This window comes from Chaetodon trifascialis, chromosome 23 (assembly GCF_039877785.1).
Source record: "Chaetodon trifascialis isolate fChaTrf1 chromosome 23, fChaTrf1.hap1, whole genome shotgun sequence".
NCBI classification, from domain to species: domain Eukaryota; kingdom Metazoa; phylum Chordata; class Actinopteri; order Chaetodontiformes; family Chaetodontidae; genus Chaetodon; species Chaetodon trifascialis.
Window position 1 is genome coordinate 2,570,190 of NC_092078.1, and position 27,311 is coordinate 2,597,500.

General features: G+C 45.5%; 1 protein-coding gene across 1 annotated transcript in view; it reads left to right on the plus strand.

The window, feature by feature from the left end:
* Positions 1-27,311, plus strand: part of trpc5a (transient receptor potential cation channel, subfamily C, member 5a) — a 100,655-nt gene that overhangs the window by 48,250 nt on the left and 25,094 nt on the right. Inside the window, exons 9-13 of the mRNA XM_070993409.1 lie at positions 17,314-17,451; positions 19,628-19,826; positions 21,161-21,300; positions 24,360-24,560; positions 25,471-25,592. Coding sequence (XP_070849510.1) covers positions 17,314-17,451; positions 19,628-19,826; positions 21,161-21,300; positions 24,360-24,560; positions 25,471-25,592 — 800 coding nt within the window. The remainder of the gene's footprint in view (positions 1-17,313; positions 17,452-19,627; positions 19,827-21,160; positions 21,301-24,359; positions 24,561-25,470; positions 25,593-27,311) is intronic.

Here is a 27,311-nt window from a genome sequence, read left to right on the forward strand (position 1 = left end):
GAGACACTGAGAGGAACTCGGCGGCGGTGGGCCGCCATCAGCGACGCCTCGCTGGGAGCTATAATTGGCTGCAGCTCTGGCGGAGCAGCACTTTGAGCAAGAGTCATACAGAAGGTAGAAAATCAGGTTTTCCAAAACATCCAGTGGCGTTCTGGAGGCCGCTGGAGTGACTCTCAGTCCTAAAATAAGACATACTCTCAAATTTCGACCGAGGGGAGAGGAGGAGGAAATAAGGAGCGCCATGAAAAGATGTAAGGAGGCAGAGAGGACGAGAGAGCTGTCGGCGCTTAATAAGACACTGTTGAGAAGCGAGAGGAGATGGAGGGTTCGCTGGAGAGAAAAGGATGAAGTGATGAAGAGGAAGAGGGCTGTTACAGAGACCGTCTTCCTCTGAGGCAGACAGAGCATGTGTGGGAGAAACAGACAGTGGGGGCTGAGATACTACATGTACTTCATGCTGGAAGTATTACTGCAGCGTCGTCACTGGATAATCCAGACTGACTGTTCTCTGAATGTTCTGCTGCTGCCGCCAGCGCGGTGCAGTATTACTACCAACCTTTGGCAGTACTTACTTCTACAGTACTACCATCGTTTCCAACTACTAGTACATTTTCCAAAATAAAGCAAACCTCTCTCACTCATCACGGTTTGAATAATCTGGTCAAAGACGTGAAGAAGACCACAAATTATCGCCATCTTTTCAAACCCGTCAGCTTTCAGTACTTGTATTGCAGTATAATATGTATTCAAAGTTATACTCAAAGCAGATATTTTCCTTAACTGGGCAGCCAGTGTTTGTCGTACTGTTAAAATCTAAAAGCTAAATTTTCAGTCTTTCACATGAAGCGCACGCAGTGTTTCGTGTTTTTTTTCTCCAATTTATGCAGTTTTCATGCATATCTTTGCTTGATTAAAAGTACTAATACCACAATGTAAAAACGCTCACATACTTACAAGCAAAAGCCCCGCGTTCAACATTTTACTGAAGTATTAGCATCAAACTTTCGTTAACGTACCAAAAGTAAAAGTACTCATCCTGCAGAATGGGCCATTTTAGAGCAGTAATTCTTCTATTAATCTATTCTAAGGTGAAATACTCGAGCAGTGTACAAGTACTCGAGAGTGACTGGAGTGAATGTACTCAGTGAAGTACTTGAATGAGCAACTCTGCCGTCGTTCAGATCCGCCGCATTAAAAACTCTGTCCAGCCTGAAAGTCCGCAGACAAACGCAGATCCTGTTTGGCAGAAGCGTCTCATCAGCTGTCGCGCCAATAAAAGTCACAGACGCCGAGAGGAAAACCGAAAGACGAACAGAAGACGGAGGAGGACAGAAAATGAAGAGGAAGAAGGAGAGAGAGAATCAGCCATATTCTGAAGTGTCTGTCAAAGAGAGAGACTCAGAGAGGTGGAGGGAGAGGAGAGACAGTGGTGGAGGTAGTAAAGGTTACGTTAGAGGAGAGAGACGGATGTCAACAAGAAAAGGTGGAGTGAAAACGAGGGAGCGTAAGGATGGAGGTGAAGAAGAAGAGGAAGGCTAAGCGAGATGATGAAAGACAAAAAGCAAGAAAGAGATGAAGCTACAGACAAATGAACAAATGGCCGTCAAACGTCATGTTGATGAACATCAGGTGGTTAAAACGAGGCTTTGATGATTCGATCAGTACGATCAGAATCACTGATCTTCATGTCAAACCTGCAGAGATGAAGCAGCGAGGAAGAAAATCAACTGAGTCTGCAGGAAGTGAAGTAAAAAAGGCATTCTGGGAGTTGTAGGAACAGAGTGAGGAAGGAGCAGACGAACACTGGAGTTTGTTTGCGACCTTTTAGTTTGTGTATTTCATCTCCGGCCCTGATTCAAAGACATAAACTGACCTGAAAACAGCTCAAAGTCAATATATCAATAAATAAAAACACCTGTTTGGATCATTCCACAGGTAAACAGGCTCATTGTAACAGGTGAGAGGATCATGATTGGGTCTGAAAGGGGCGTCCTGGAAAAGCTCAGTGGTTCATTGAGGATGGAGGAGGTTCACCACTTTGTGAACACATGACTGGATGAAGGAGATGAACACATGAGCTCAGAGATACTGAACACATACTTAAGTACAGGACTTGAGTAATCGATTACATTCCACGGCTGGATCTCAGAGAGACGTGTGGTCTTATCGTCTTCTGCTCTCGCCGGCATTTTTTGGCCCCCGTGAGAGACTTTGGGAGCGAGGACGCACTGAAGACACAGACAGAGACGTGTGGCCCCTGGACGCCATGACGCCAACAGATGTTGACAAACAAACAGATGCCACATTAGCCTCTCCAGATGCCCTTTGAGTGTGTGTGTGTGCGCGTGTGTGTGTGTGGTATTTGTCCTTTCGTCTTGGGTTTGTGAAATGTTATGGTGTGTGTGTGTGTGTGTGTGTGTGTGTGTGTGTGTGTGTGTGTGTGTAGGGGGGTCTCAGGAGACCGTTGACGAACGCCGTCAGGACACTTATGTAAGCCCTCCACGTACTGCAGCCTCTCCTCTCTCTCTCTTTCTCTCTCTCTCTCTCTCTCTCTCTCTCTCTCTCCTACTGTCACATCCTTTACCTCCTCCATCACCCCCTCTCTCTTCCTCCATCTCTCCCTCTCCCCCCTCCCGTCTCCGATTACTTCATATTACATTTTCTTCCTCTCATCTTGTGTCTCTTTCCTTTCATCTTGTCGCTCTTGCGTTCACTCTCTTTCTCTCTTCGTCTCTTCTTCTTCTTCGCTGACTTGTTTGTTGTTGTTTCAGCTCTCTTCTTTGTTCCTTTATTTGCTCTCCGCTGCCTTTGTCTTCATCTTCTATTTGCATGAAAATGTGTGTGCGTGTGTGTGTGTGTGTGTGTGTGTGTGTGTGTGTGTGTGTGTGTGTGTGTGTGTTCTGCACAAGGGAGGTCGAGGTGTCACACACTGTTTCACCAACACCAGGCTTTTAGAGCAAATTACATAATGCTGTGTCTGTGTGTCTGCTTCACACACACACACACACACACACACACACACACACACACACACATCCGAACATATCCTTTTGCTGCATTTTCTGCAAAGTTCATTTCAAAGTCAAATGTGTGACTCGCTGACAGATTTTTACTTTGGGTTCTTTGGTATCGAGGTTTTTAAAGTTTGCCTTCAACGACTGAAATCTCCTCCGAATGTCTTAAAATAACTAATTCAAGCCTAAATTTGACTGAACTTTATGTCTAAACAGCTGCAGAGCTAATGGCATTCCCATCAGCCTCAGCTGCTCTTTGTCTGTAGCTCTAATAGCAAATGTTAGCATGCTAAGATGCTAATCAAAAGCTGTGTCATATGCTGTTTTTAAGTTAGCATGTCACCTTTCCGAGCTAACAGCTAACAGCTATCGGCCTCGGCTGTCGATCAAACTTCACGAATAGACTTTGAAATGTTTTTCATGAGATTTAGCACTTTTTTTTTAATATATACTCCAGGATATTTCTGGAGCTTCGCTGCCTCCACCCACCATTTATTTTAATTGATCCAGCAGAGAGCAGCTCCTCCGCTTCCTTTGTGCAGCGCACTGTGGGAGAGAGTAGTATTCATTCACTCGAGGAGCTCCACTGGACTTTATTTAGTCACTTTTCCACTTTGAACACACTCAAACCAAACTTAGCATCAGTGCGACATGCTGGACGATGTTTGTGTTTACATGAATATTAAGCTTCATCCGCTGGATGTTCTGATAATATTCAGGTTTCAGGAGCTTTCTTTGGACACGCTTATGAGCAGTTTGCAAGGCTGGACTAGAGATGGATGCACACAAGGAGAAACAAAACCTCCTTTAAGTGATATGAAAATCTTAAATCGCAGGTCGTGGACGTGTCCGACCTTTTCAAGAAGGTGTTTATGTGCGGCTGTATGCAAGTATTAGTGGGATATTCATTGGCGTCAGCGATGCCAGCAGCTTTGGAGCATGGAGTCGCTGCTGAACGGGGAGCACGTTAGCATGCTACTGTTAGCATTAAGTGGAAGTGTCACAGAGCAGCTAGCATCGCTGTTCATTCTCAGGCTTGTTAGTCAAACAATGAGCTGTCCTCTTCCTGCTGGACCCTGACAGACTGTCCTTTCACATTAAAGGTCCCGTCAAAGCTGTCTGAGCGTTAGCGCTAGCTGTTAGCCGTCCGCTAACGAGGGCTAAGTACACGCCGGGACTGAAGCACATTCACACCTGTTGTTGTGTAGGGCCTCCAACATGGCCGCTAGATGGACGTTACATCACCCGACAACCTGAACATGACACACACTGTGTTCGTGTGTGCGTGTGTGTGTGAGAGTGTGTGAGAGTGTGTGAGTGTGTGCACGTCCTCGTCAGCATTCCCCAATGAGATCAATGCAAAGGACATCTCCAATACACTGTGGGATCAGTACACACACACACACACACACACACACACACACACACACACACACACACACACACACACACACACACTCAGGATTCCATACACTCCTCTCTGGCTTCATCTTCTCCTTCATCATCTTCTCTGTCCTCGCGTCCCTCTCTGTCTCCATCCTGTCTTTTTAACCTTGTGTCTCCGTCTCCAGGGAAACCCGGTCGCCCCTTCGACTCGTCCTCCATTCTTTAATTCCTTCATCCCCTTATTATTTCTCCTCCTCCCCCTCCTCATTCCCCTCCTTGTGTCTGTCTAACTCTCCTCTCCTCTCCTCTCCTCTCCTCTCCTCTCCTCTCCTCTCCTCTCCTCTCATGTTCTTTCCTCTCCTTGTTTCTCCCTCTCCTCTCCTCTTATTTCACCTCTTCTTCTCTCCTCTCTTGTCCTCTCCTCTTCTTCATTTCCTCCTGGTTTCCTCTTCTCTTTTCTTCTCTTCTCCTTAATTTCCTCTCCTCTCTCCTTGTTTCCTTTTCTCTCTCCCCCTCCTCTCTCCATTTCCTTTTTTTGGCTCCTCCTGGTTTTCTCTTGTTTTCTCTCCTCTCGTCTCCCCCTTCCCTCCTTTCTTGCCTCCTCTCCTCTGCTCTCCCTGTAGATGTGGTCATGGTTATTGATCCAGCGTTCAACCTTTCGTCTAATCTGAACAGAAAGACACTGAGGGAGAGGGAGAGAGAGAGGGGGGAGGAGAGACGAGGGGGAGAGGAGTGAGTTTAGGTTTGAAGTGTGAGGAGTTACATAACGGCAAAGTAACTCTGGGTTTCAACTCACTGGATCCAACTTAATGGATAAATTGCACACACACACACACACACACACACACACACACACACACACACACACACACACACACACACACACACACACACATGCACACACTAACACACACGAGGCCTTTAAACCCAAAATAAACTCCCTGATTGGCTGTTTGACACACACAGGAAAAAGCGTGAACAGGTGGAGGAGGAAGAGGTGTGGATTGAAAAGGGAGGGAGGGAGGAGAGGAAATAAGGAAAGGAGAGGGAGGGAGAGGAGAAGGTCCCGTGCTGAGAGCGCAGCGTGTTGTCCGTGCAGAGACTTACGTACTGCTCCTTTAACGCCCGCCTGCACCTTCAAACACCTTTTCACCATCACGGCTGCCATTTAAAGGGGAACTCTGCCTCCATGGATCATTGGCGTTTATTAGCGCTGAGGCAAGAGTGCAGTGTCAGGATAAACACACACGCTCTGCACGCACACACACACACACACACACACACACACACACACACACACACACGACCAGATACAGATATACACACACAAACACAAGCTAAATGCATTTTTATTGAGTGAAACTGAAACCCCCGAGGTAAACAGATGACCTGCTTTTAATTCTACACACACACACACACACACACACACACACACACACGCTGCAGTGAAGTCGCTCAGGGGTCTGACGCTGTGATGATTGGCTGTATCAAAACGTGGCGGTGAGAGAGAAGAAGAGAGAGGAGGGAGGAGCAGAGGTCAGAGGTGATGGAGAGGTGATGACAGAGGAGTCACGAAGGAGGGACGGATGAAAGAGAGACAGAGAGAGGAGGAGGAGGAGGAGGAGGAGGAGGAGGAGGAGGAGGAGACGTCAGGGAAAAGATCTGAGAATGAGGAGTTTCATGTAACTGAACGAGCGTGAAGTTTTCACCTGGACCAGTTTATTACAGCCTGATTCTGATCCAGGTCTGGTCTGATCCAGACCTGATCCTGGACCGATCTGAGCCAGGTCAGATCCTCAGAACCGTGACCCAGACCCAAATTTGGCCTGATTGCAACGACACTACCCTGATCCTGATCCAAAGGAGTATTTTACTGCCTTAGTTTACAGGCTTTCAGTTGCATAATTGTGCGTGTGTGTGTGTGTGTGTGTGTGTGTGTGTGTGTGTTGGAGCTGCAGTATATGATTTAAATATTAATGCTGACATTGAAATATTAATGTTACAATAACTTTATAGCAGTACTTAATGTTTGGTTGTAATATTTACATTTGGGGTCAGTGCACGTGCACACACACACACGCGCACACACACACACACACACGCACACACAGACTGAGCTGCTGCTGTTTGAGGCTGAAGTTTGGATTTTCAAACAACACTTTATTTCTGTAAATCCAGTAAAAATCGTCCTTCGTCGCTGAACGTCGAGTTATTGTAGAAACGTTCATATTTGAAGAGCTGCGGCATTGATCGATCGGACGAGCCGATAATCAATCAAATGAAAATGAAACAAGAGTTTAAAGTGAGACGCACTGCTGCTCATTAATACACCTCGTGTTTTATGTCTGGCACTTGACTTTGTATTAATGCAACGTTTTAATCATACTTCGTTACACTGAGATGAAACAGCTGGAAAGGAAGAAAAGAGGGAGAGATGAACTGATGGAGACCCAGAGAGTGACGGAGGAGAAACTCTGGACTTTAATATCAGCGATCTCTCGTCTTTCAGAGGTTTTTTCACTGATAACACTTCACACACACGTCCTCGCTGTCGGCTTGTAGATTTTTCTGACCTCCCAGGTTTATTTCATCGATGTGCAGTTTGTAAATCGATCAGCAGACGTGAAATCCATCAGACTGAACAACAAGTCTGCACTTTGTCAAAGTTTCACTGCAGTGATGTCGATACCGACGAGGAAGCGCAGCTTCACTTCCACTCTGCGGTCAGACAGCTCCTGAGTCCAGTTTTTATCCTGCAGAACAACACGAGCTTTCATATTTCTACGTCTTCATGTGTGATAATGATAATAAAACACTTGATGTTTCGGCTAAGCAGAGCGTGGACTCCATGCAGCTCGTCCCATCAGCTGTGGACGATGCTCGTATCGTGTTTACAGGATGGTTAATGAGGCAGCTGTAATCTACAACCCCGAGTCCACAAAAGTCTCTTCTAATTTTATTTTCATGCTGATTTTTCACATCGTGCAAGAAAAAAAAAATTCAGATTAATTCAACAACTGACAGATGAGCAGAGATGAGACGACTGAAGCAAGATTTCAGTGAGAGTTTTGTGTGAAACAAACTATTTGAGCTCCACAGCTGCCTGGACGGTCAGAGCATCACAGAAAAACACCGAAAATCTGCTGAAAACCTCTGTTTTTAGAAATATGAAGCAGTGTTGTGCATTAATTTCAGTCAGCTGGTCCTTTAAAAGTCACACATGCTGTTTGTTTCCCATGTTTGAGTCACAAATAAACAAAAGAAGCAGCAGCTTCCTCAGAACTGATCCACGCTGGAAATCCGCTTTCTGATGAGTTTATTTCTGACGCAGAGGAAGCGCCTGCGCTCGCTCCAGCCAAGCCGACGGAGACTCGACCGGAGACGCTTTAAACGTTTACAGGGTTTCATGTGATGGGACGCAACAGGAGACATGATGGACCGCTGGCTGTGGAGCTGACACGGCAGGTGGAGAAGGAGGAGAAACGCGACCAGAGCGAGGTGGAGAGGTGGAGAGGTGGAGAGGTGGAGGAGAGGACAGCAGCTCAGAAGAAAGAAGGAGTGAGTCACGCTCAGCGGGCGGTGGACTATGTTCTCCCTCCGTCTCGTCTTTCAGGCAAGTCACCTGCGTGGAGGAAGAGGAGGAGATGAATGAAGGAGGAAGAGGAGAAGAAGCACAACGAGGAAGTTTGGAGGGGATGAAGTGTGCGAGCGACATTTTGATAAACGATACCGATCAGAGGAGAGGGAGAGGAAGGCGGCATTAGAAGAGGAAGAGTTATTTAAGGGACGGCAGGCGAGCGATGGAGGAAAAAACAAAGCAAACGACAGATAATGATGATGTGTTCACATGTCCAAGACCCCCTGAGACCCTCTGAGACCCTCTGAGACCCTCTGAGACCCCCTGAGACCTTTCACCTCGCTGCACTGGAGTTAAGATGGAAGTAAATCTGAAAATAAAGAAATCAAACTTCAAAGTCATTTCTTTACTCGGCTGACTCGTCTGTTCATCATCCAGCCTCTGAAAGCTAAAGACAGAGCGTCCCACTGACATTTATCCTTCATCTCTTCCTCCTCTGGTTCCTCCCTGTTCAGCTCCTCCTCCTCCTTTCCACCGTCTCTCCTCCCATCGCCGACCTGCAGATCAAAGGCGACGTTCAGCCAAAAAGCCTTCGCTCGTTTTCGCCATTTAACCTCCGTTTAACCCGCGATAAAACCCCTGAAACATTCATGTGTGTGCGTGAGAGGAAGAGCGCTGTACACGTGTGTGTGTGTGTGTGTGTGTGTGTGTGTGTGTGTGTGTGTGTGTGTGTGTGTGTGTGTGTTTGTGTGTGCATGTGTGTGTGCGTTTGAATCATTTAAATGTCTTTTTTTGTCTGCGGGGCCTTTGATACCTGCAGTTCTGCTAAATTATACATTAACAGTAGTCTCAATAATAAATGGTTTGTGTGTGTGTTTGTTCGCTGACGTGTGTCTACTCAAGTGTGTGGCCGTATTTGTTTGCATTGGTGTGTGTGCGTGTGTGTGTGTGCGTGCGTGTGTGTGTGTGTGGTTCAGTAATCCGCAGCAGCTGAATAATATATTTACCTTTATTCATGTTTTATTCACCACATCCAGATGAATTATTGCTTTAATTAATCTATCAAATCATGTTCTCAATTAGAGTGGTTCACACACACACACACACACACACACACACACACACACACACACACACACACAGACACAGACACACACACACACACACACACACACACACACACACACACACACACACACACACCATCTGCAGTGTTTGGCAACTCTTTCAATCGCTGATCAGCAGAAAGTTTTTGTGTTGATCGACTCAGCTCAAAATGTTGTTTAAGCTCCTGATTACAAGGAATACGTCTGCGATGCTAACGCTAATGCTAATGCTAATGTCTGATCGTCAGGCGACGGCGCTGGTCGAGGGGGAGCTGGTTTATACTTTAGAGGTCGTCTGCAGGTCAGAGGGTCAATGTGAGGGTCCATGAGATGATTAAAACACAGTTCTGCTGCACGTTTATCTTCATTTTTTATGCTTTTTCTCTCAAATCGTTGCCTTTTTGTGTTAATACTGGATAATTTGACCTCTTTGGGCTTCATATTAAACAGTCTGAATCAACAGAAACACACACAGAAATGTGCCAAATGTGTCTTTGTGGAAGCTGAAGAGGTGTTAAAAGGTTATTAATCACCGATTTCATCTTTTTTAATGTAAAATCTTTATGTGTGAAGTAACCAGTTCAGTGGAAATACTCAAGCAAATTACAAGTACCTCAGTTTGATTAAGTGAAGTTCTTGAGTAAATGTAACCACTGTAGTTCAGTGTAAATCCTGTTTTTACATCTGGTCTGGAAACGTGTCTTTATCGTCCAAACATCATGACAGCGTGCTTCGCTGAACTGAACGATTGTGAACTGAGAGGCTGCAGAGCGACGGGGACGAGGAAAGAGGGGAGTGGGTGGACAGGAAAGAGAGACAAAGAGACAAAAGAGACAAAAAGCAAAGAGTGTGACAGAGTGTTTGTGAGAGCAGCCGATTAACAGACAGATCAAACATGAGTCAGTGCGAGTGTATGAAGCTCCACAGAGAACACACACACACGCGCACACACGCGCGCACACACACACACACACACACACACACACACACACACACACACACACACACACACACAGGAGTTTTCCATATTTGCATATAAATCATGAGCAGTGCACAGCCAGATTGAATTAGTGTTAGCATAGCTTTGGGTTAGCATGCGGCGGTGTTTAGTGGCGAGGGTAGATTGCATCAGACCGCGGAGAAATTGGATTAACCGGCGCAACGTAGCGTAGCCACGGTTAGCATATTTCTTAGCGGAGTGATGGAGGCAGATTGCCCAGAAATTGAATTAGCTGGAAAGTAGCTTTGGGCTGCAGATGAAGTGGAGTGACCCGAGCATGTGACGCTGAAGTGGCTCGCTGAGCTTCCTTTGCATCAGTTGATGTTTGCAGTGCTTCATTATCCCAGCATGCACCGGGCAGGAACTGAACCTGACAGGTGCAGACACATTCGTACACTCCAGGCTCGTTGGATCATTGTGTGACGTCTACGCTCTGAACTCATCGCTCCCTTTAAGGAAGCGCCGAGCTCAGCGAAGCAGGGATGGTATCGAGCCCCCTCCAGGGAGAGCTGGGAGCCTGCAGGTGGATGCTGGTGGTGGAGCTTTCAGATGGGGGGTGTCGCAGCAGGCATGAAGCTAAAGAGTGAGCAGAGCGCTGACAGCTTTAGCCTTGATTAAAGGGTGCAGCGGACGGATGCTTTGGACTGCAGATGATGCTGTGGACGACGAGAGGAAGGACTCCAACTCAAATCCGACCACACACAGATCGCCCATGTCCTAAGGCGGATTCACAGTCGACACAAAGGGTCAGCAGGAGTACCGACTGCCTCGGCTTTCACTTACAGTTTTGCACTGAAAAGGTGAAGCTAAATGTTTCACGTTCGCTCTGAGAAATCTCCACTGGCAGCGAGAAATTACAGGAAAAACAAGCAGAACGCTGACCAATCACCGCATCTCTGCAGCGGCTGCAGCCCTGATGCATAGTTATGGTTTGAGGAGGCGGTAGTTACCATAGCTATGGCATAAATGAAGCTTCATCTGTTTGCTTGTTTTTTCCAGTTTTATAGTTTAGGGACTGAGGAGCATCGTCAGGTTGCTCAGTGCATCAATAAACTAAGACCACGGAGCCTGTTGAGCCCTCCGGCCGAGGAATCATGGCCTTGGTCAGGAGCCTGTTTGCATACACAAAACACATCAGACTGCTGCTGCTGCTCACACACACTTTTGTCTATGCTTGTGAGGACAATGCATCCCCAAGCCCCTAAATGTCCAACTCTAACCCCAACGAGTGCACGGTCATTTTAAACATTTACATGTTTGTCTAATGGGACTGTTAGCTTTAGCTCGTTTAGCTCATTGTTCTATTCCCACACCCCTGAAGCCTAACCAGCTTCTTTTTAAGATTTTCTACCTCTTAGAGGAGTTTTATTAATATTCAAACCTTTGCACCAAGAGCTGCACCCTCAGGATGTGCACCGCCCCCTTTTTAACCCAAGCCGGATTCAGACCGTAAAGTCTGAACCTGGTCTGAACCAAATGATGACGGCGTTCATGAGGATTTAACAGAATTTCCACTGGTCACATGTTTAAAACTACAGAGTAAAAGACAGAAGTCAGGTTTGATTCTGCGTCCACAGCCGTCATGTCTCCGGGCTTCACCCAGCAGGTTAGCATGACTCAGCAGAACTCCCCTCCATGAGGAGTTTAATAAAAGGGGGCTGGGGGCCGTTTTGGAGGGTCGGATGTTCCACTCGGCTAATCTCCGTGTCTGTTCTGGCTCCCCGGAGCTCCTGCTGGACGGCTGAGCGCGTTTATTAGAGACTTAAAAATGCTTCCTCGTCGAGTGCGAACAAAGACGAAAGAAGCGTCTCCAGAAGGTTTTCAGCTTTTCACCAGCGAGTGAGCCTCAGTCAGCTGGCAGCTACGCTTCCCTCCACCCAGCTCTAATCCTCAGCGAATACTTTACTCTGATTCATTCCTGTATGTTTGCTGATTGATTTTTAAATGTCACTTGAAACTCAGTGGGCTGCCAGCAGTGCAGATTTCATGGTATATCTCGCTCTGGTTGCTGTTGTTGTGGGTGCATGTGTCACTGCGTGGGCGTGAGTTGAGTTTTTTATGCTTTCTGGGCTGTTTCATGAAAGAACAGCACAAGTCAAGTCTTGACAAACAATCTTATGCATTTAAATGTCTGACGGTTGTTGACTTGAAAAGAGCTCTGGCATCAGACGACACAGTTAATTAATTCAATCGTTTTGAGGAAAAAATCTGAGCTATCTTAAACTGAAGACTGAAATGCTTCCTCACGTCATATCACGTTCTAAATAATAAGAAAATAATACTAAAACAGTTCAAAAAACAATTCATTCTGCTTTTAAATTATGCATTTAGTGTACTCAGAGTGAAGTGAGAAGACTGATATGTACCTCCTGTCTGTGTGTGTTCTATACAGAGCTGGAATCAAGTCGTGGTTAGCCTAGCTTAGCATAAAGACAGGAAGTGGAGGGGGAAGTTAGCACTGCTTTTGTTTTAACTGATCTTAAAGAAACTTGCTGCTCACATTGACTTTCTCAGATTGAAGTGAGAAGACTGATATGAATCTCTTGTCTGTGTGTGAAGTTCAGAGCTGGAATCACGACATGGTTAGCCTAGCTTAGCATAAAGGCTGGAGGTAGGGACAATCAGCAAGCCTGATTCTGTCCATAGTACAAACACGGTGCAGACAGATGTCCCCCTGGATGTCAGGTTGTGTTACTTTACAAGAAACATCCTTGTTTTCCCTCCATTAAGGCATGTAGAGACATGTCTTTCTCTCACCCCGAGCAGTTAGCACTGCTAGCAGTAAAGCTTGTGTGTGTGTGTGTGTGTGTGTGTGCGTGTGTGTGTGTGTGTGTGTGTGTGTGTGTATGTGTGTGTGTGTGTGTGTGTGTGTGTGTGTGTGTGTGTGTGTGTGTGTGTGTGTGTGTGTGTATGTGTGTGTGTGTGTGTGTGTGTGTGTGTGTGCGTGTGTGTGTGTGTGTGTGTGTGTGTGTGTGTGTGTGTGTGTTATGTAAAGCTGCTGTTGGATCAGCATGAAAGAGTGTGGTTTGTGCGCTGCGGGCACTCTGAGATTAAGTTTAAGTCTTTATCCTCTGCAGTTTTCACATCACTGACCTGGTCTGTTGAGGGAGACAGAGACAGACCGTGGTAATCAATTTAAGGCGGACTGGAAATTAATCTTGGTGGTTCAGCGGCTCTTTTCCAGTGTTTCGGGGGGAAACGAGGTGCGAAGAGAGAGAAAAAGACTGAACGAGGATGGAGGGAGACGCTCAAACGCACATGTTTTACATGTAAACACAGGAAGGAAAGATACTGCGAGTAATTACAACATAATAACTGTACATGTAAATGTACTTTATAAAAAAATAGCATGGGTTTCTGTGGGAGTGCATTTTGATTGAGATACGGATCAACATGTAATTTGACCACGTTCAGATGATTGTGCCAGCTTTCCTTTTAGCTCCTCTAGCTAAAGCAAATATCTAACATGAAAACTAAAGCAGCTCATCAACATTCATCTGGTGTGACTACAAGGCGAACAAAGGGACAAACTTCAAATATAACGAGTTAATGAGTCTGCAGCCATGCTAGCAGCTCTGTCAGGCTGTAGCTCAACTGTTAGCTAAATGCTAATGCTGAACTGGTTGCAAGACACACAGGCCTCAATAAACGATAACCAGAGAGTAAAACCTCATTTAGACCAACAGTCTCTGTTAAAGGAGAAAAACTTTGGAACTGAACTTTTTAATGTTTTCAATAGAATTGCAGCTAAAAAACAAAAAATTACTGGGTTTTTTACACCTGTATTGTACTTTTATTTTCCTTTATTTTTAGCTTTTTTTGCCTGTGAACAGGTGCTGGGAATTAGCATGATGCTACAAATACAAAAAAGATAGCATCAATGACACAAAAACATATCAATAACATCGCTCTTGAGCCCTCTCTGGAGGCAGTTTCTACGTTTCTCTGCTCCTTTGCTGAAGTTTTCGCCCGTCCTTCTAATGCAGAGCTCAGGTTCAGACAGCAGGATGACTGATGGCTGACCTCCTTCGTCGCCCACCACACATTCATTATTATTATCCAGATTCTCCCGCTGAGGCTGGCAGCGCTCGCTCGTGTCTTATGTAATTCCAGCTGATTCATGGGTTGTCAGTGTAAAAGGTCACTTCAATAATCTATGTATGTTACACCGAGGACGTCTCACGCTCTTAAACACAGTGTTACGTCTCAGATCGGTTCCCACCGGGTTCTGGTTTCTCCTTCCAAAGGGTCCCCTGACCAATCAGAGAGCCGCATCGGGCTGCGTCAACATAAAGTGTTTTTGTCCGTATGGTCGACTGCGATGACGATGTTCGTCGGCTGAAGCTCGAGACTGAAACAGAAAAGGAGGAAGGAACAGACTGCTGTAGTTTAGAGGAGCCCAGAGATCAACTCCCTCATTAGCATACTGCTGCCATAGCAACAGGAAACCAAACTGGAGCTGAGCGAGGGATGGAGAGAGATGGAGGAGAGGAAGGAGGGAAGAGGTGGAGAGGAGGAGAGGTGGAGAGGAGGAGAGGGGACGAGTCTGACAGGAGGAGGGAAAGGAAGAGGAGAGGAAGAGGAAAAACTAGAAAGGGAGAGAGGAGGGGACAGATGGAGGAGAGAAGGAAGAGGAGGAGGAGGAGTGAAGGCAAGGCAGGAGGAAGAAAGTAAGGCCAGCAGGAGAGGAGGAAAGAGGAGTGGAATAGGATGATGAAGGAGGCAAGGATGGAAAGACAAGAAGAAGAGGAGAGAAAGGAGTGGGAAGGAGAAAGGGCAAAAAGAGAAAAAAGAAGAGGAGCACTGAGGAAGAGGAGGATTAGTAACAGAGATAGAAGAGAGGAGGAGGAGGAAAGACAACAAACAAGCAGAGGAGGGGTGGAAAATGAAAGACTGAAGAGGAGAAAGAGGAGGAGGGAGCAGCCACCTTGGTTTGACTTCTAATACTTTATCTTTCTCCTCTTTTCTGCTTCTATCATTTCATCTATATAATTAAATCCTCTTGTTATCCAATACCCTCTCACTCTCTGTCACACACACACACGCACACACACGCACACACACGCACACACACAACACATCTACACACTCGTTTACACACAACACATAACCAGATAAGAGGTTGAACAACTTGCTCTGTAGCTGACATGATGGGTTTATCTGTGTAAATGTGTGTGTGTGTGTGTGTGTGTGTGTGTGTGTGTGTGTGTGTGCATGCGTGCGTGCGTGCGTGCGTGTGTGTGTGAAGTGTGGGGCGACAAAAATGATTTAGAGCAGAAACCCTCTATGATTCAAAGACAAAAACACAAGATCCTGCTAATTGCTTCTAACGAATAACACACACACACACGCGCGCGCGCACACACACACGCGCGCACACACAGTATCTACATGAACACATGTGTATCTGTTAATCAACCTTGTGTAGCTCTAGTTTCTCAGTCCTCACACACGCGACCTTTGCAGACCTTCACTCATACTTTCCGCCTGGTAGCGGTTGGCTAACGTCCGTGACGCGTACGAGCGAGCTGATCGCCGCCATTCTGGTCGATTAGTCAAAGTTTTGGATAGGAGTGCAGCTCCTCTCTACTCAGACGGAGATGCGTCAATGTACAATAAGCAGATGGAGCCAGACAGGAAGTGAAACACAGGAATGGTGTAGAGAATCTGGCGAATTTTCAAAATAAAACACCTGGTGCAGACTGCCGATCGTACATTGACAATAACTGCAATTAAAAATCTACATCCAAAGCCGGCGTTCGGCACCGTAGTGAGCGCTGTATGATGCGGAGAGGAAGTAAAGGTGTGGAGGTGAGTCGACAGACGTGTCACACTTTCAGACAGGAAACAGGAGTTTATGTCAAACACATCTGACTTTTCCTGTTCAGACTCACTGGAGAGCGTCTCTTACTTTAATCACATCTGGAAGGCTTTGAGCCCACACTGAGTCACCTCAGCGCCTCTTCATCAGCCGCTCAGGTGTCACACTGACTCAGGTGTGTCGTTCATGAATAGTCTTTGCACCGGCTGATACCTGGTTATCCACCAGCTGCAGGCCGGCGATGTGTGCTCTGGGTCTGAAGCCGCGAGTCGTCGCAGGCGTCTGAGGCTCAGCTGAGCGTGCGGATCAAATGCAGCACGATCGATTATTTATGAAACACCTGTAAGACAGCTGCAGCCAAGCTTCGCCTTTGATTGACAGCTTCAGTGGCCGACCTGAACGCTTTTGGCAGTTTGCCTCTCGAAGCTTTTAGCTAAACGTTTGCTCGGTAACAGTCTGTGTGTCCTTGTGTGAAGGTGGACGTGCAGAAGTGAGCTGGATGTTTATTCAGCCCATTTATTTAAAAGGTTTGTTTAACAGGAAAACACACTTTTTACACCCCCTCACACACACAGCTGACGTGATGTCCGCCAAGTCGTTTTTAGAGCATGAGGCTGATCTACGAGACCAAACCAATCACCCAAAAACAGACAAAAAGGGAAAAACCAAGACAGGCGGAGACAAAATTGGCAAGACGGCAAGAGATTGAATGGCAGAGAGAGAAGAAAGGAGGGATCAGAGAGGACGGGAGTGGAGGAAATGGACGGACACAATAGCAGGAAGAAAGCGAGGGACGAGGAGGACAAAAAGAATCAGGACTCAGCTGGTTCTTGGTGACTCAGAGGGCAGCTGAAGGGCTGACGGGGACAAACAGCCTCTGGTGCGACGCCAGCAGTATTAGTGGATGAGCTGTAATGAGATGTAAATGGAAGCGACCTGAACAGCAGAGCAGCCGCACTTCCTTTGGTTTGTCGTAGCGGCTGCAGGAAGTTAGAAACCAGCGAGTTTACCTGAGCGAGGCTCCCATTTCTGTGTCAATAAGCAGCGAGAGAAGGTTTGAACTCGCTCACACTGACAGCACACGAGAGGATGTTTAAGAGTCGATTCATTTCATCTGCACAAGCTGAGGACGTGGAAAATACAGCGAGCTCCTCAAACAGCAGAAACTAACTTTTCGTTGTGTGTTTCGAAGGTCACACAGCTTCTTATCAGCAGCTTCACACCCAAAAAAGGCCTCTGAGTTAAATATGAGCCACTTCTAAAGCTGCTTTTGTCAACGCAGATGATGAATGTTGTGCTTTCAGGTTTTGTTTGCTCCTTTTTCCACCTTTGACGACAGCGTACACCCTCATTAATTTAAGGAAAGGACGCGTGAACTGTGCTTTCTAACAGTCTGTCTCTCCCTGCAGTTCGTGGCTCAGCCGAACTGCCAGCAGCTGCTGGCCACGCTGTGGTACGACGGCTTCCCGGGCTGGAGGAGGCGCCACTGGGCGGTCAAGCTGGTCACCTGCTTCATCATCGGACTCCTGTTCCCCGTCTTCTCACTGGTACGGAGGGAGGAGGTGGAGGAGGAGTAGAACGGTGTGTTCAGACCAAAACCGAGTGTTTATTCACCCGAAACAAGCAGAAAATCTGTGCGCCTAAATAAAGTTTATTGTTATTATTACATAGAGCTAAAAAAGGGAATAAAGAGCAGAAATACTGGGCAGAGGAGGAGTGAATGAGTAGAAGAAAAAAAGTATAAATTAAAGTAGGGAAATGCAGAGAAAAGGAAAAAAGAAGGATGTAAGGGAAGTGAGTAAGGAAAGAAATGGAGAGGAAGAGAGGAAAGACAGAGATGAAGGAGGGATGGAGGAAAGAAGAAGAAACCAAACTGTTTCTTCTTCACATAAATTGGTTGCCGGGCAGCAATCGAGCCAAACTCTTTGCTTATTGGCTGCAGGAGCTGTTGCCAGGAAACATCAACTTGACAACAACATCCGTCCCAAAAACAAACAGTGAACGGTTGTTGTTGTTTGGAGGAAACAACACTGAGTGTGAGGGTTTGACTGGTGGAGCTGGAGGAAGAGGAGCAGCTCATCTTCATCCATTGTTCTGTGCAACCAACAAGCAAACCTCATTATTATTAAAGATAAAAGGATTAAATCCAATTATTAAAGGAAAAGATGCAAATCCTGAGAAGATGAACCCTTAAATGTTTTTGCATGATCGATCAATCGATTATCAAAAGAGTTAAATTCCTGTCGATCAATCAATCAACTAATCGTTCAGCTGCACTTAAACCTTTTCAGAAATCTCAGTTTGTGAAGTTAACTGTTCACTAAAGCTGCTGCATTTCCCTCTGAAATGAGCTGCAGTAGAAGTACACAGAAGATAAGAAGTACAAATACCTCAAATATGTACTGAAGTCCAGTAATTGAGTGAACGTACTGCAGTACAGTCCACGCCGACAGGCTGCTCAGTGTGACTGAAACACACGCTTTCATTGGTTAAAAGGAAAGTTTGTGACTAAAAGATTTTTTAATTACTTTGTATTTAATTAGAATATTTTAAATGATAACTGTTATTCTTCTTATTTTATTTCTACATTGTATCTTTCTTTGAACTGTCTGTGTAAACATGTAACAATTAGACATTTCTATCAGACAAAGCAGATAAAAGTCAAGTCCTGTCACGTCTCTCAGTGTTAATGCAGTAATTTGAGGTAACTGACCTCCATCTACAGCCGGGGTTCATTTACCACATTAAAGTTAAATCATTGCTGCATTTTCACAACACATTTTAATCTGTTCAGTCCAGCTCACAGGACTGCTGTCAAATTTAACATGCAGGTTTTCTTACAAATGATCATTTTTGCATCAAAAATATTTGTATTTTTCAGACTATTACAGAGATTAATACAGTGTGAAAAGTTCATTTTTCTTGTTAAATCGTGTCAGTAAGCCTCATTTAAAATCTGTTTGCATCTTTTTTGCCTCTCGCTTCACTTGGTTACATTTGTGGTGCGTTCAAGACTCAAAATACAGACAGTATCATTTAAAATACACTATAAAGAGAAAATTAGTCAGCTCTTAATTCAGTTAGTTAATTCACTTAAAGTCTTCACATTGCAGTAATGTGATTAACTCACTGATGTCTTATTAATGCATCTCTCTCTCTCTCTCTCTCTCTCTCTCTCTCTCTCTCTCTCTCTCTCTCTCTCTCTCTCTCATTGTATCTGATCCTCCCTCGCTCGCTCGCTCGCTCGCTCGCTCGCTCGCTCTCCTGTCGAAGCCTCACTGCTGTGACTCAGAGTAAACTCGGGTTGCCAGGAGCGAGTAGACGAGCAGAGCCGGTAAACAAGCGTCATAACAGAACTAACTCTGGCACTAACGCTAACGGCTCCATAGACGAAGCTCTCCAGCAGTGTGAGGTGACGCTGGCCCGCCGCCGCCACCGCCGCCGCCCGCTGCAGTCGCTCTCCTTCCTCCTGCTGTGTGGTTTGAACAGAAGTTGAGGAAGATGAAGAGACATCAGAGCGAAAGATGATGTAACAGTAACCGCTTTAAGTCTGTCGCTTCCTTTCTCACCTCAACCCGAAATAACCAAAACTCTTCTTCATCATCGGTTACGTAACATCACAGCGTTCAGGACTCATGTTTGCCTCTCGCTCTTAAAGAGACGTCGCTGTAGATTGTTTGACCACACACCGGTTCACTCCTCCTCCTCCCTCCTCTTCCTCAGATCTACCTGTTGGCTCCAAAGAGCGCTCTGGGAAACTTCATCAAGAAGCCCTTCATCAAGTTCATCTGTCACACGGCGTCCTACCTGACCTTCCTCTTCCTCCTGCTGCTGGCCTCGCAGCACATCGCCCGCACCAACCTGCACATGCAGGGACCCCCACCCACCATCGTGGAGTGGATGATCCTGCCGTGGGTGCTGGGTACGTACCAAAGCTGACCCCCCCGCGCTCCAGTCCGTCACGTCTGATGCGTCCTGAGTGTTTGATACGTAAAAAGTTGATTTTTTCTGTTTCCTTTTCCTTTCTTATCCAGTGTTTTATTTGGTTAATAAATGACTCATAACTCAGATTTAGACGCTCTGCAGACCTGAGTGAGTCACGTTCCCGGAAGCAGCTTTAAAAGAAATTCAAAAAAATCAACTTTTCACTGTGATTGCTGTTCATCAAGAGGACCGAGCGTGTGTGTGAGCGTGTGTGTGTGCCGGGGTGTGGGTGTGTGTGGTCAGATGCTTGTGAGTGTGTGGAGGAGGTGGTTGTGTGTGAGCGTGTGTGTGTGCGTGTGTGTGTGTGTGTGTGTGTGTGTGTGAGGGTGGGTGTGAAAATGAGTGATTACATCTCCATATTCTCTGCGAGCTGACACCAATCATTTCCAAATCATAACCATGATCACTTGGAAAAATACAAAACCATCTGCTCTCCTTCGTCGCTCTTCCTCTCGTCTTCTGTTTGAATCACTCAAAGCACAGAACGATGAAAAGAAGCTACGTCCAACGTTAGCTGCTTCTGCTGTTTATCAGAAAACTCACATCCTCCCAGTGTCATTAGGAACTTTACTTTATAAACACATAGTTTTCCTTTTACGCTGTTGTACTTTACAGTATTTGAATATTTTTGTATATATATTCTGTGTTTATAGCATCAAACTGTGTTTGATTGTCCTGTTTTGTATAATAACAATAAAACTGAACCTTGAACCTTAAAGAAGGGAAGTTAAAACACAGAACTGACATCAGTGTTAAAAAGTAATAAACTGCATTATTGTTTGTAAAGTAAGAGCTGTGAAGAGCATGACGGCTGTTTTAATGAAACGATTGTGGTGGAAATGTGGGTTTCAGTAGCCTTCAGGTCTTGAATCAAAGGGGGATTAAACCAGGACCCTCAAACACACTGGTGCTCAGGTTTATGCTTTATGTCTGATTTTGATCTTTTTAATATTTAGCCGAGGCCGCGATTCTTCCTGAATTATTTGTCTGAACGTATTCATAAAAACTCAGAGGATATTCTAGCCGGAAGAGATGAAGAACAAAAAGAGCTATGAAATATTTAGAAGAAAAGCTGACTTTGTCTAAAGTCAGTGGTTTGGAACAAACGTGTCGGCTCTGTGCGCTCCACCCGAGGCTGCTGCCCACCGAAAACACTCCGCCGAAGTTTGGTCACAACACAGCAAACGCAGACCACCGATGGGTGACATGAGCGTGCTCACACATGCATGATGTATGTCGATAACAGTGTGTGTGTGCGTGTGTGTGTCTCAGGCTTCATCTGGGCGGAGATTAAGGAGATGTGGGACGGGGGATTCACAGAGTACATCCACGACTGGTGGAACCTGATGGACTTCGCCATGAACTCACTCTATCTGGCCACCATATCACTGAAGATAGTGGCCTACGTGAAGGTAAAGATCACGTCTGTGCATGCGTGTGTGTGTGTGTGTGTGTGTGTGTGTGTGTGTGTGTGTGTGTGTGTGTGTGTGTGTGTGTGTGTGTGTGTGTGTGTGTGTGTGTGTGTGATGGTCACAGTTTCCACTAGCCAATACAACTCATTGAGTCGTTGGGCAACAGTACAGAGTGATGCTGTACGTCACAGGTTGCATTGTGACGGAGGGGCAGGATGATCGTTGTACACATTAAATGTACCCTGAAGTGTTTTAAGCAATGGGAGTGTTTGTTTTCAGAAGTTGGATCTCATGCACACACGTGAGAAAAGAAAGGGCATTTCCTCAAATAGTGGCCGGGGTCTTTACTTACCTCGACTGCAGGGAGTATCAGGCCTTCATATGACGCAGGCTTTTATTAGAGACAGGCCTTTATTTCCAATTCCCTCTGTTAGATCAGAATATTACATAAATTATATTTGAGAATGAAGCCTTGATGTTTTGTTTTGATCTGCCCCCAAGTTACTGCATTTTGCTGTTAATACAAACACTTCCTGTATGTGTTTCAAATTAAAAGCCCTCGAGCATCTCAGTGGATGGAACCCTTTAATTTCTTAACAAGGCTTTTTTTTTTTGGGTCAAACATTTGCAGAAACATGTGGAACGTTTTGTGACTTGCATGGGTCCCACATGGTACTTTAAAAATCTTGTGGCACCTGAATGTGACTACAAAACACAGTTTGGCTCAAACATTAACACGCAAACACCAACAGCGACTGAAATGAGACAATAATACTTAAGATGAGTCATCCGAAGCAACAAACTAGTACGAGTGTACATTATGCCTAGTTTGCATGCAAATTATACTGCGGAGTTCACATTTGAAGGGACATTTAAGTAAACATAGTCTTTGTATGTTTTTGTTTTTTTAGAAACCTGCATCAAGCATCAGTCGACAGTATTGTTATTAAGCGACATCAGATGTGTCCTGATGAGCAACATCAAACCTCAGAGTGGCTCTTAAGTCATGGGTTCTTACCACAGGCCAAAAGAGACGCTGACCTCAAACTGAATTTATTTGGATGCTGCAAGTGATGAGGATGATTTTTTACATCGACACCGTGGTAACAATTTTAACCACATCACCAAAAACCTACATTAGAGAGTTTGAGATGACGTGAGAAATGTAGCATTTATCAGCATTATCACTGTTGATATGAACTGTAAGCCTCAGATGTGACCTTTAACCTTTAAGAAATAAACTGGACCCTTTGAGGGCCACATAATTCAGCAGTGAGTTCCACTTTCATGCAACACTTTCCTCACTTTCACACCCGGCTTTTAGCTGTAATGATACTTTGCTTTGCTGCACTCTGCATGCATACAAGATTTATGTTTATTAAGAGCGAATGGTGAAATCACGCACACGCACACACACACACACACACACACACACACACACACACACACACACACACACACACACACACACACCAGACGGCCAGGCCATCTGCAGCAGCTGTGAGTCAGTGATGGTGGCGGGCGGCCCTCCTACACAGGTCCTACACACATACACACACATATATAAACAGTTTTATAAGCATATACATATAGATGCAGATATAAAGTGTGCACATACACACAACTGTGTCCTTACATACTTACACAAGTCCACAGATGAGGACGCACACACACACACACACACACACACGCACACACACACACACACACACACACACACACACACACACACACACACACACTCAAAGACACGGAAGCAGCTGTTGGCACAATATAGTTTACTTTTTTGTCTTTTCCTTGAAATATTTATCAACATTTAAAAACCTCTGGAGAGCTGACAGCCCCCTGCAAAATTTTGCTCTGTCATTGTGCGTGTGTGCATGCGTGTGTGTGTGTGTGTGTGTGTGTGTGTGTGTGTGTGTGTGAGAGAGAGACCGTCAGACAGACAGACAGAGTGAGTGCATCTGAGAGAAGGTGCGAGAGAGTCTATAAATTAATGAGTGTGCATCTGTGTGCATGTTTCTGTTTCTGGCTGTTCCCCTGTGTGTGTGTGTGTGTGTGTGTGTGTGTGTGTGTGTGTGTGTGTGTGTGTGTGTGTGTGTACGGTGAATGCTAATAGAGGCAGAGTTAACAAGACAGACGTCCTGTGGAAGTGTAATGGCTGAATTTGGAATGAGGAGGAAGCCAAGCGTGAGACAGCCGAGAGAGATGTGGAGAAAGATGGTGGAGCGGGATGGAGAGAGAGACAGAAACATGAATAAAGCAACAAAAAAAGTCCCAGGAACAGAGAATGCTGGGAAAAAAGAGGGCGATTGGTCAATAAAATGAGGTTGGAGGACAGCTGATCAATGGAAAGATGGAAACTCAAAGCTGTGTAATGTGGGATAAAACGGGGTTGAGAGGGAAGCTGGAAGAAGAAACCATGAGCAGGTTGTTTGCAGACGACGTCGCCTAATTCTTTGGTGTTGAGCTGCAGACGGAGGGCAGGAAGTGATGTTGCGATATTTATTTCAGCGATTTTAAAGGCGTTCATTATTTCAGGCTTGGCGGGGCGAGTGCATGTGTGGAAAATTTGACAATAGGTTCAAATATTGGTGGCTGAAATGGAGGCGGACTCAACTTAAATCTGCGTGTTCACAATGGACCTGAAGGTGTTTAACCTAGCTTAGCATATACAGACTCAATGCTCCATTAAAGGTGTCCTCTTATAGCTCAAACAATTCTGTCCTACTTACACACTATGTCTTGTCTCACCTGTGGAGAGGTGCGTCTTTCCTCTTTTAGCGGAGGCTAGCAGTTTCCCACCTGCTTCCATTGTTTGTGCTAAGCTAAGCTACACACTTCCTAGGCTAACACTGCACTGAATGCATAGAGATAAAATTTCTCATTGAACTGCTGATTTGACAGAAAATGAATGACGTTTTTGTCATTCAGAAAAAGATTTTTGTTGCCACAGTACACCTCACTTTTCTGACTCTCTGAACAATGTCTCACCTTTTCTTCCTCCTCATGCTCTCCTGCCTCCCCCTCTTTTCCCTCCATACCTCTCCTTCCTCCAGTATAACTCCTCTCGTCCCAGGGAGGAGTGGGAGATGTGGCATCCCACGCTGATTGCAGAGGCTCTGTTTGCCATCGCCAACATCTTCAGCTCCCTCAGACTCATCTCCCTCTTCACCGCCAACTCCCACCTGGGGCCACTGCAGATCTCACTGGGGAGGATGCTGCTGGACATCCTCAAGTTTCTCTTCATTTACTGTCTGGTAAGACGCTTCGATCCACCGCACATCTGACACAAATGTGATTTTTTGTGTGTCAATCACAGCGAGCTGCATGGAGGCAGGGTTCGGTTTGGATCACCCACACAGTCTATTCATATGAGCCTGTACGTTCAGTTTGCATGTGTGTATAAATACTATGTGTGTGCTTGCTTGGTGTTTTTAACTTGAGTAAAGCTCTTTGTTTTCTGCTTCGAGTGTTGTTTAGCAAGCTAGCTTCAGTGTACTTGTTACATATGCAGAAAGCAACCACCACTAGTGAAGACAGAGGCCTTTTTAGACTTATCAGGCTTAATTTCAGCATGTTAGCATGCTAATGGTCCAACAGTTAGCATGTTATATCCATGTTTAACAACGTGTTAGCAAGCTGGCCTTTACTGCGTTCCTGTTTTTGTAATATCTTCCATATTTAATGTTGGTTGTGCAGTAACATTTTGCATTTTAGCATGCTAACATGTTAGCATTCATCTGAAAGTGGGGACTTTGACCTGAATGAAAAATCAGGATCAATGACTTTAAAGACATTTCACTCTGGACCAACCAAAATACTGTTCAATCAGAACTTTGCATCAGTTTTCAAACAGCATCGTTGATGAAGATGATGATGAGAGTGTACCCTTCGTCGAAGTCATTAACTCCTTCTCAAGGGAACTCCTAACCTACAACACAATCCACATGAGACCTGCTCAGCTCCCTGCAGTCCTAAAATCAGTCCCAGTGAGCCTGAAGCGCATCAGTCATGTTGCTTCATGCAGCAGCAGCTTTAGGTACCACAGCAGTGCTGGTTTCCAGTTTGAGACGTTTTAGGGTCGACCCCTGGAACATAACGAAACTGTATAATATCACTATAAAAGTGAACGCTGTCATCCTGAAAGTGAAACACTTTGCTTCGCAGGTCCTGCTGGCGTTTGCTAACGGGCTGAACCAGCTGTATTTCTACTATGAGACCAAGGCCTCAGAGGAACTCAACAACTGCAAGGGCATCCGCTGTGAGAGGCAGAACAACGCCTTCTCAACGTGAGTACCGTCCATAATACACACCGCCTGCCCATGTGTGACCTTAACGATCTGTGAGACACGTCAACAAAGCTGAAACGGCACCAGGTTTGTACGCAGACGTGCTGTTTGAGTAACGTTCGTTGTAGATATCAAAGGGAAAAAAACGTAGTATTTGCGGGTTTTGAACCTGGTTGTGCTCATGAAGGTTGATTTGAGGAATCATTGCCTATATATTGTATATATAGTATATATACATAAATACAAACATCAGCATTGGCCCTAGAAATTGAGTATCAGTCGCATATTGGTGATTTCCTGACTTCACCTTGTTTGCCACTCAGCAGACGTTCTGAGTGATTTATCTTCACAACTAGTGGACGGATTGCCGTGAAAGTGGGGGCGGATATTCACGTCCCCCTCAGGATGGATTGTACTGACTGTGATAAAACCCTTAACTTTTCATTCAGCACCTCGATCAGGTCCTTTTCATTTGTCCTGTACTTTTATTTACGACCAAATACCTGCAGAACCAACGACGCTCCCATCAGCCCCAGCTGTACTTTGTCTTTAGTGCTAATTAGCAAATGTTAGCATGCTAACACATTAAAGCATCAGCATGCTTCAGAGCTGCTAGCATAGCAGACATTTAGAACGGTCCTAAATGCCAGGATTTTATTTATTCACCCATTCACTCATTCATAGCACACAGGCCGGCCCTTATTTGTCTCTGGATGCTGAACAATCTCCGACATTTAGGATAACGAAAGTTTTCTGCTTGTTTCTGGTGTGTGCCTTTAACAGCTGTGATAAAATCAGCCAGGAGTGATGCAAACATTCATTTAAACGCTGCCTGGATCAATGGCACCCTGACGGTGTTTAGAGGTGCTGCATCGACAATAATTTAAAGCTTCACAAACACAAACACACATACACACACACAGGCCGTGTTCTTACGCCTCATTGCACCAGATAATGATATAGAAAGGATTGTGGGTGCTGAGCGGGAGCTCGGCTCGCTCAGCAGACGTGAGGAATATTAATGTGCTCTTATTTTTCACGCGAGACGCCGAATTTGCAAACGAGGAACGCCGGCGAGGTGTTCGGTTTATCGAGAGGCCGGCGTGAATTATGGCTCGCGTGGCAGCTCTGCGACACACAGAGCACAGATCCAGTGAGTCTCTGCTGAGGGAGGCAGAGCGAGAGCCAAGCCGAGTCACCGGGCCGAATACTGATGAGGCTCGTGGTTTGTTTTAGATAATAGCCGTATTGATTTGTGATCGATGCCATTTCAGTAAAGTGCCTCGGACGACGATAGGACAGCCAGGAGCAGCAGATCACACCTCCAACTTTGTCTGTTTCCACTGGAAAGTGTTTACATGCACATAATCAGCAGATTTTCAGGCATGAATCTGAACGAAAGGTGAACCACAGATGTTTTGATTGGATTGTGGCGTTTCCTTTGCATGATGTTGTAGAAATGCTGCATGTGAAGTCTGGATTTAGAGGAAATTTCAGGGAAATTTTGCTCATGACAGATGAGTGATAAAAAGAAAAGAAGACAGGAAGTCAGAGACCTGCAGTAAATTTCTCAGCTTTTGTATAAATGGTGATACATGTGGTTTTCGGAGTAATTGGCCGTCGAGCTCTGCAGTCATTTAGGTATAAGGATGTGCAGGTTAACAGGTGGAACAGCACAGTATGTGTGTGTGGTCCCAGTAAGTTTAGTAAAAGTGCAGC